The 10,515-nt window shown below is 37.8% G+C and overlaps 1 protein-coding gene across 2 annotated transcripts in view; it reads right to left on the bottom strand.

Annotated features, from left to right (window-relative positions):
* The window catches only part of CFAP54 (cilia and flagella associated protein 54), a 115,319-nt gene continuing 104,804 nt past the window's right edge, over nt 1–10,515 (bottom strand). For both annotated transcript variants that reach the window (XM_083573386.1, XM_083573387.1), the window contains 8 exons: nt 9,530–9,671; nt 7,886–8,068; nt 6,823–7,031; nt 6,311–6,493; nt 5,578–5,684; nt 4,498–4,651; nt 2,086–2,163; nt 1–950 (listed from right to left, as the gene is read on the bottom strand). In XM_083573386.1, the coding sequence (XP_083429512.1) occupies nt 831–950; nt 2,086–2,163; nt 4,498–4,651; nt 5,578–5,684; nt 6,311–6,493; nt 6,823–7,031; nt 7,886–8,068; nt 9,530–9,671 (1,176 nt within the window). In that variant the 3' untranslated portion in view covers nt 1–830. The remainder of the gene's footprint in view (nt 951–2,085; nt 2,164–4,497; nt 4,652–5,577; nt 5,685–6,310; nt 6,494–6,822; nt 7,032–7,885; nt 8,069–9,529; nt 9,672–10,515) is intronic.

Here is a 10,515-nt window from a genome sequence, read left to right as displayed (position 1 = left end):
TGATTTTAAAATAATTTTTAATATCTTTGTATTCAGTATTTTTAAACATTAGCAATACCTACAATGGAACTACAATGGTATTTGAAAGTAAGTAAAGCATTTAGGACTAGCATGTTGGTTACTTTAGACTTTAATTGATAGTTGGATGTACTACTGAATTACAGAGTACAGCTCGGACATAGCACAATAAAAAGCTTGTATTATATCAGTAGCGCTCGAACATTCATGAATAACAACCAACTGCTGTTCATCATGGAAGCCTGCAAAATTTGAAAAGCAACAACCTCTACTGAAAGGCGGACATTCACTGAAAAAATGTCTTCAAATCCCAGAAGCTCATGTAAGAAAATCATTTCTGGTTCAATAATATCACTTCTAAGCAGTTAAGACAAATGTAAAAACCTACATTTAACTTACTAGGTAGCTTTAAGAGAAGGAATACTAACTGTTCCAACTATGGAGAGGATATAAAGTCTGGAAAAATGCAGAAGCAAAAAAAAATCTTAATTTTCTATTAGAAGAACAACAAAAATGAAACATAAATCAGTTAGTGGAGTGTAAATTTTAAAATATTTTAAACCAAAAAGTTTACATAGTAAATTAAATCTGAACATAGATAACTACTACTTAGAAGTCAAAAAGAACAACACCAAATGTATGTTTATTACAACTACCTCAAATATTTTATCGATTCCAGAGAAGAATAGAGACCAATTCTTTATCTCATGGAATAGGGAATTTACAACTGGCTTCAGTATGACAGCATATTACTCTATAAACTCAACTCTGCATAGGTTGAATGAATGACAAAGTTACTCCCCAGTGTTTACTCAAGCGAGCAAAGACACTATCCAGTTGAAGACATTTCCTGCAATTATCACACACCCATTAGCTGGCTCAAATAATTTCCTTAAATTCTTTATTGATGGTAAAGTGATGTCAAATGGGATCTGCAAAAGAGAAAGCACAAACATGGAATAAACCAAAAAATCTTAATAGAATTAAGCTGAAATCCTATATAAACTTTAGTTAGAGCAAGTCACAATGAATTTAATTCATTCTGAGGAATGAGAGGGACCAGTGCATTTTTTCAGGAGATACTCAAGGGTACGTAGTACCAGCACCTCTTTTTGCTGTTATTAAAAAGTGTGGCACTTACTCTAACAACTTTATGGTGAGTACCAGGACCCATTTTTAAAGGAAAAAAAAGCACTGAGAGGGACTAATTATGTGACCTGAGGCATGCTGAGAAGCCATTAAGGGCTTGTGCCTGCTCTATGCTCCGACCATACATGTCCAATGCGGCCCCTATCCTGATTGGGGTCTGAGGCAGTAATTTCTCTCATATATCAAGCCCTTCTAGTCTCCTTGGATAAGTCATGCTGTTGCGGGGACTTGCGGTTTTTACTGTAGGCTCTCCTCCATTGTGGAGTCCTAATGGTGCCATTTAGATGAGGCTTTGTGGCCAGTGGGGTGAAAAGGCATAAAGGAGGCTGAAGGAGGCATGAAATCCACCATTGAGAGCATTGTGCCATGTGCATGCAAAGTGTGATGCAATAAACTGACTCTCAGGTGAGCCGGAGGGATAAAAAATGGCCAAGGGTGGTAGCTGTTCAAGAGGAAGAAAAAGTGAAACAATCTGAGGCAGCATGTGCCTTAGCAGTAGAGAAATGGGCTTCCCTGCAATATCCCACCCCAGTGCAGGAAACAAAAGTAATAAAAATTGCCACCTAGTCTTTCCCGGCTATCTACTTCCCACCTAGGGAAGGCTCTGCATTTTAGCACGAAAAGATGAAGAGAGAAAGAAATGGGAAAGGGCTCTTGGACCAGCAGAGCAGAGGGAGCAAGTAACGGGGGGGTGTGGGGAAGAAGGGACAAGACAATGTACCTATATAAAAAGACCCGAGGAGAGAGCAAAGAATGGGAGCAAATGGTGATCTGGCTGCACCGAACAAAGGCAGAAGCAAACTGAATTTGAATGTGACCATATGTATTCATAAAAACTGATACCAGTGGAAAAAAATTATGTGGAAGATATTTGCATTTGGAAAAAAAAGTTTTTTAAAAGAAATCTGAACAACATACCTCTGTGAGTGGTGGTGGCTCATGCGGGTCAACAGACAACAAGGCTCTTATTTCAGAGAAACACTGCTTGACCATTTCCTAATTGTAGCAAAGTGGGAGAATAGAAATACTATTATATTGCATGCATTTAATCTATTATATTTGGTAGATTCTTATTTTTTATATACTTATGTACAAAACACAGTCCCCATCATGCATGGCTAATGTTGAAAACCACTGGGTTTATCTGGTGTCCTTCTGAATAGTTGAAAAAACCCTCAAGGACTTTTTAAGTATTCAACAGGAACAGCAGAAAAACCTAGACGGGGAAGCAAACTTTCATCTTTTCAAGCAGAATAACAGAAACAAGCCAGGAGAGGCCTGGCAGGGCCCATCGTTTGCTATAAATGGTGCTCCTCACCATGCTGAGTGAAATCATTTTCAGTTGAAGAGCAAAAGTCTGTGATTATTCTCTGCCTCCCAAACGGAATTGGAAGGCAAACTGCAAACCTCATGCTCCACTGCCATCAATTCATGCCAGGGAGCATGGTATAGTTGCTCTCCCAAACAATAACCCCACAGAAACAGTTTAAAAGGCCACAGGTGGTTTAATTAGGCAAAGGCCCAATAGTGCTGTTGTGCTCAGGACCTGCTAAGGGATTCCTATGGGCATACAATAGGTATTGTAAGATGAGGATGTTGGACTACATGGGTCACTGGCCAGATCCAAATTATGGCAAAATGCAAGTTAGACTGTGAAATCTAAATGTTGCTGTGGAATCATCAACTTGTATTTAAAGGATTGTACATACAATCTGGCAACTCAGTCCCAAATATTTGCATGGACATAGTTGACTGGAACACAGTCTGAAGAGCCCTATGGTTACACTGCTTCAGTGTCAAATCACTAGCCAAATTCTTAGTGCATCCTATTCAGATACAGTACTAGGATTATTTAGTTATGGGTGAAAATATGTGTGACACTCCATAAAAATCAAAATGGTCCTTTAAAAGCAGTGTTATCTGCCATTTAGACCTACTACACTATATGATTGGTTGAAATATTTGTTATCCAAGCTACTCAAAAAACAGCTTTTCAATAATGAAAGCAGTGACTTGTTGTCTGTGCTGTCACAATATCCATCAGGTAAAATGCCACCACACGCATCATTAATCATTTATTAAAATAGATATTGAAGAAAAAGTGTCACATGATAAATGTCTCCTACTTTGAAAATAAATGTCTACTTTTTCCTTGGCATTCATCATGCAGCAACTGTACTGGCAACACTTCACTCCACTGATGTTATCGCAAACAGATCACAAGGAAATTTCTAGACTTGTCTCTCTTGTTTTTTTTAAAACAAACCTGAATATGGTTTTGCTAACAAAAAGTCTAAGAATTATGGCTGACAAAAAAATTAAAAACCATTTCCCATAAGCTCCTGCAGAGGGAAAGGGTCGTGGAGAAGTCTAGTTGCACCAGGAACTGATCTGACAATGGCAGATTGTTTGGCTCTGCCTATGAGTTCCAGTGGGAGGTGCTATCCCAATAATGTCTAGAGGATTAGCATTCTGCAAAGGTAAGTTCTGCCTCACTAACCTTTTAAGTGTTCTTTTACCATTTCAACACAACAAGCATGCAGACAGGAGTGATCTGGTAGGCACTGTATGCTTCGCTTTTCAGAGCGCCCACAGAGCTACAGTTCCCAGCATCCTTAACTACAGTTCCTAGGATTCGCTGGTGGAAACCATGTGCTTAAAATATATCACCAAAGGCTTCTAATGAAATAAGGATCCATTGGATAAGAAAATGAGTAGAAGTTCCAGTAGGAGGCACCATCCCAAAGGATGTGGAATGCCCTCTGGAAGACGGTCAGAATGTCCCCTCCCCACATCACAGTTCTTATCCAGATCAGGGAGCAGACAGATGCTTTTTATAGAGAAAAAATATGGGTAATCCAAAGCATGTGAGGCAGGCATGCCTTTAATGTTACATGTAATTTTACTCTGAATAGGGCAAGCATCTTAGGAGCAACCTCTTTTGAAGTAGTTTTCAGCAACTACGTTGCTTTCTAACAATCATTAGTTTAGCTGCCTTTGTCAGAAAGAATTGTTGTTGTTTAGTCATAATGGTCTCTTAAAACATAGTGCTCACATCAGGGTTACTCCCAAGTATGGGGGAATTTGGAAACGTAGCATATTGCCTGTATTATATGTTTTAGCAATTCTCCTACAGAAAAGGAAAAAGCAAATGGAAGATGGTTAAAATGTATGGTAGGAAAGGTTAATTCTGCCTTGTAGTGAATGGAAGTTATTGCAATTGCCGTGTGCAGTTACTCTTCATAACTTCACAGCATCACAAAATACAAATAAATGCCACACTCATTGATTGTTGTAGGAGTGCTTCCTGAATTATCAATTTTTATATACCCTGGTTTTTTCATCAAGTGGCACCTTTGCCACGGTTTTCACTGAACTTGAATGTCTCTCTGTTTCACTTTCTAATTGAGAAGTCTTCACAGTTTGCATTAACATTTCAATTTGTAGCTTAAGATCAGACAGCTTTTCACGTACAGCAATAACACTAAAAAAAAGAAAAAAATGTTAACACAATACAATTGCACTATCAATACAGTGGTACCTCGGGTTAAGAACTTAATTCGTTCTGGAGGTCCATTCTTAACCTGAAACTGTTCTTAACCTGAGGTACCACTTTAGCTAATGGGGCCTCCCGCCGCCGCCACCGCATGATTTCTGTTCTCATCCTGAAGCAAAGTTCTTAACCCGAGGTACTATTTCTGGGTTAGCAGAGTCTGAAACCTGAAGCGTCTGTAACCCGAGGTACCACTGTACTGTGTACATACAAAGTAAAATATACTTCCTTGGGTAATAAAAATAAATTCTTTACTAAGATGGTTTTCTTTGCTTCCCTTTATGCATAATTATAGCAGTAACAACAAAAAATTTTTTTCCTCCCAGTAGCACCTTAAAGACCAACTAAGTTAGTTCTTGGTATGAGCTTTCGTGTGCATGCACACTTCTTCAGATACCTTGATGGACTTCCATTTCATGCGGCTCAATGTGGTGCCTTCCATAGTTCCAGTTACAGATAGGTAGCCGTGTTGGTTTGCATGCACACGAAAGCTCATACCAAGAACTAACTTAGTTGGTCTTTAAGGTGCTACTGGAAGGAAAAAAATTTTTTTGTTTTGACTATGGCAGACCAACACGTCTACCTATCTGTAATTATAGCAGTGTTTTTGTATGGCACTGGTTGACAGAAATCGGGGGGGGGGGGGAGAGAGAGAGATGGTGACAAACAATCCAGAACGCATGGACTGGGCCTCTTGCTCACTGAACTTCTCAGAAGGAGAATAAAAGAGGAAGGGGAAGGTTTTGGAGGAGAATAAGTGGAAGGCAATATTTTAACACAAACTACCCAGAGCATGCACAAAAACATGTTCTTTCACAAACAATATAACATGCAGCAAAATTAATACATTAAGTTACCTGTTCAGTGGGATCCACAAATAACCACAGTACACATTGGCTGAATTGAAAGACTTGATGTTGGTAATTTTGACTGGTTTTGTATTATAAGCATAGACAAACAAAACCTACACACAGGAAGGAAAGATATATAATAGAAATAGGTATAGAAATAACACCTCGATTAGATGTTTATTATCCTTGTAGAAATGCCATTTAGATTAGTCCATAGATGGACACACTATATGTTTGTAAGCTAAAAGCTAAAGAAAATGTATTTGTAGAATTGGTACCTTACTCTCCACCCAGCAGATTGCTTTGCTATACTTCTGGCTGAATAACAGAATGTAGAAAATCTTATCTAACTTATGAAGCCCCCTGCATCAAACATCTTCTCTACTTTAGTTCTGTAGGTTGCTTAAGACACACCTTTCTACACAGGCCTTTGGATCCTTGTGAGAGTGTGAACAGTTTGATTTACTTTAACAGTCTGCTAGAAGTATTTTCTTGTGTTGGGTTTACTATATAACTAATTCAGCAGGAGACCAATCCTTAACCAAGGGAATGAGATAAATTAAAGAATCCCACATTTACTTAAAATGGTTTAGCTTTTTTGTATTTTTATTCTAAATCAATCAGTGTTTTATTTAATTATAAAGGAATGCAGCATCAGGCACAACCCACAGCCTTACTTTACTCCATGTAAGGAGTTCATGCTTTATGTTCAAAGAGAGCACCAATTTTGTAATCTTACCATAGTTTCCCCTTCTTTCAATGACCTTTCCAAAGATGGAAGGTACCACTGCACACAGAGTTCCCTGATGGGAGTACTGGTTGCCTTGTTGTCTGAATGAATGTCCATCTCAGAGCTACAAGCAAGGCTGGCAGGTAATTTCCATGATGTTTGTCTTTTTGGTAACAGTGCTCCTGAGAGTGACTAAAATTATAATAATTAAGCATAAGTTTATCTTTGTTCAAGTTCCCCCCCCTCCCAATATAAAACTTATTTGAAAAACCATACACATTTGTTTACTCAGAAGAAGCCAAGCAAAAATTCCACAATATGTCTGATTTCTGAAGAGCTTTCCTCATGGCAGTTAAATGAATGGGCCTGTTCTGAGTATCAGCAATGTTGGTAATCTCTTGTCGTTTTTACTATTCTATATTATTTTGATTGTAAGACGCCTTTAATATTTTGTAGGAGGGGGCCATAAATACAGAAAGTAAATGCTTAAAAATAAATTTTGAGTACTATTAACAAATTACCTTTCCAAGCACGGTCATACTATAGCAAGGTTTTTCAAAACCATATAGCTGTTTCGGAGGTTCTTGAAGGCAGCAGCCAGAATATATAAGCAGATACATTTTTAAGAATGAATGCAATTCTGCTAAGCGCAGGGTAACTGTTGTGTCAAACACTGAAGTGAACAGCACATCTTCTTTAGCAAATAAGCCCGCACCTGCTTTTGGAACAGCTGTGACAAGAAGATAATTCATGACTATTTCTACTCCAATTCATAATACGCACGCATTATAAACACTAAACAAACAAATCATGATCTTATTCGTAGTATCATTTTTATCTCTCTGCAATAATCATTTCTCCACTCTGCATCATTTTCTTTCTTAAGCTGTGGACCAAATGATGTCAAACAAGCAAGCCATTGTTCGTTTCTGTATGTCTCAAAAATCCATACTGTTATATGCAGCAACCACCACTGCTACTACTATTCATTGTTTTCTGAACCAGGACATTTCAGATATCACTAGTTCGTACTAACTCTAGTAAAAAAGTTTGTCATATAGATCTGTTACGAAATTAATATGGTTACTGGCAGGCTAGGCACCAGGCTTCCCGGGACCTTTGATCAGGGAACTGTTCCACACGCCAGGCATTTTAAGAATACTCATGTCTGGGGTGGGACCAGGCCTACTTTTTCTTATAGGAATGTAAGAAGCTGCCTTACCCTGATTGAGACCATTGGTCCACCTAGTTCAGTAGTGTCTACATCAGGGGTAGACCGAGATGCCCCTCCCACCATTACACTGTATAATATTAAAGAGATAGATGTAGGGTGACGGTCAATACTAAGGTAAAAGCAATTGTATACTCATTGGAATAATAGCATTACTTATATAGCTACATATTGCATTGTATTATAAGTGCCTTTTTCTTTCACTTTATTGTTCCACTGAAATTTTTCAATAAAATATAAATATTTTTTTAAAATACTATGATTAAAAGCAATACGGAAATAATTCCAGAAAAACAGTTGTCTGTGCACAACACACTAAGACAATAGTCTTCCTAAAAAGAAATACTTCCTACCAAGCATGGGGCTCAAGTTCAAGTGTCTGGTTAAGTAAGTATTGTAGCGAATTACATGGACCCAGGGTATCTTCAATTTGCACTGAACGTCTTCAAGAGGAGCGCTTTCAGCTCCATCACTTTCTGCTTTATCTTCATGTGGCAAAGTCATCACGGGAACTTTGTAGCAAACGTCATATCCTTCTGGAAAGCAAAATACATGTTACACAATTCCAGCTCTCAATAATATACACAAAAAACCTGACATCAATTAGTTGCTGTTTTTTAAGTTCCACATTGTGCACAGTTTAGCATAAAATAAATTGAAACCAACTGTAAGACAATGGAGCCCCATCAAGACATTTCTAGTTATTGTGGGTTTATTGTTGATTATTACTTAATTAATAACAGTGCAATCAGTGTGCATGGAACAAAAAATCCTCTAAATACTTCAATGCAAAGATATATGGGGGGGGTCTGGTTTCCCTTCACATTTTAACACCATGATCAATATCAATTTCAAAGTCAAATACCAATTTTAAGTGGTGAAATATTTGGTCTTAGTAGCCTCTTATAACAATCCCATATTTTAAACCAGTTGAAAATTGAAAAATTTCTCATTTGCTTTGTTTTATTTATATTATCTACCCATTGTACTTTAGATCTTTTCTGAAGTTTGATGATCCATTAATTACTACAGTGTGCAATGTAATAGCACTCCTATTGAGGGATTTGTACGGGCCAGTTTATTACCTGTAGGAATGCATCAAAACATAATGAAACCCCTAATTAATTTTCTTCCATTGGCTAATGACCCTGAGAACTTTTTGCTTTCCCTTGTAATAAGTGATTTGGTAATCTATGTTTCAGATGATTACTTTAATCCACTCTGAATATGTCTTGGAGCAGACACTTGTTTGATCATGCTCTCTCTGTGTCAAACTCTACTCAGCTGTGTGTTCATTTCAACCCCTATACTGTGATTGTTTTATTCCTCCTCCTAACTGCAGCAGAAACCAGAAATAGAGCTAAAAGGCGCTAAATTATGAATTCATCAATCACAGATTGGGCACAGGATGCTGTGCCAAAAGAGGCTCAAAAGCACTCAGCAGTAGCTGGTGCATACTATCTTTAGCTAGGCACTGGTTTACACATTACACACCTTGACACTTCACTGCCACATAGTACTCTATACCTCACAACCTGAGATACGGGTGGTGAGTTTATTGACTATCGCTTGGCTTAACAGTACCATGTTGCCACATAGCATGCACACAGGAAACACACCTGCCCGTTCTGGGACACTGTCTCCCATATTACTATCCAGCCTGCCTCCTCTGCTTGGTCCCTGATTGAACAGAGGGAGCAGGTTGGAGAGACATTTTGCAGCAGCCTGGTGTGATGACTGTGTGCTCATCTACAGGGAGAGAGAAAAACAGTTCTGCTATTTATTTTGGCATTTGTACCTCACTTTTGTATGATAACTCGTACTTAATGTCTTATGGAGTATGGTGATCCCTTTTTGTGCAGGTGCTGTTCTTGTGGTATATGTGAAAGTAGATATTTTAAAAATACACCTGCCAAATTTGCCATATTCGTATGGCTTTTTTCAGTCACTCAATAACATACATTCTGTAGAATAACATAAGGCTAACAGACAAATACCAGACAAAAAGTCCTTGTAGGAAGAACTGAGGTCCAGCAGAGCAAATTCCGGCATGTTTTCTTGAGCTCTCTGTCTCATGTGATACAATTTAACAGGCTTCTTTCCAATTAATTGCTGTGAAGTCAGAATAGCTTCACTGACCTAGAATCAAGATGTATTTGATCAGATTTAACTTATTGTAATATGTACTAGCTTTAAAACTGTAAATCAGAAAATTAGCAGTAAAAGCAAATACACAATATATATAATATATAATATAAATGGCTGTAGAAATGTTCTATGTTATTTTGACTTATGCTATATCACTGTCACTGATAATTTAATTATTATACAAGCAATTTCGAATCAAGACATATCGACCTACATCACACAGGTGCCTAACTACATGACAGACAGGCGTGCATACATATAAGGCACTTAACCAAAAGCAAGCAATGCAACTGTAGGGTAATTTTGTTCCTTCTTTACTGCCTTTAACCTCCTAGGTGCATTTGCACGAGAATAAAACCTCTCAATCTAGGCCCATACAGCGTATTAATCTGCTAACGACTATTTCCATTACTGCCAGAGTCTTATGGCATTCTAGGTATGGGAAATAACTACTTCTGGGTTCCCTGTTATTTTCATGAATAAATTGATTTTTATATGCACTTTACCTTAGTATGTGCATTTTGCTACTCATTGCTTGGCTGGTGAACTGCATTTCCAAATTCAGAAGAGGGCAAATTTTGGGGAATCACTATGAGTTAAGGAGATCCACCTTTAAACTGAACTCAGTCACATTTATCCTCCCTCCCAAGAAGCCATGAGATACTTAAAAATTGAAGTCCCCTCACTCATTTATAGTTACAATTTGAAATCAGCATTAATGGTCATATTACTGAAATTAATTGTTGCTCTTGCTCAAGTTTTTGCCATTTCCCAAAAATACAAAAGATATTAACTAATATTGAAAGAACGGAGGATTACACTGAAAATTGTTAAG

Source organism: Podarcis filfolensis, assembly GCF_964270895.1.
Source record: "Podarcis filfolensis genome assembly, chromosome: 10".
Lineage (NCBI taxonomy): Eukaryota > Metazoa > Chordata > Lepidosauria > Squamata > Lacertidae > Podarcis > Podarcis filfolensis.
This window is presented reverse-complemented; position numbering and strand designations above follow the sequence as displayed.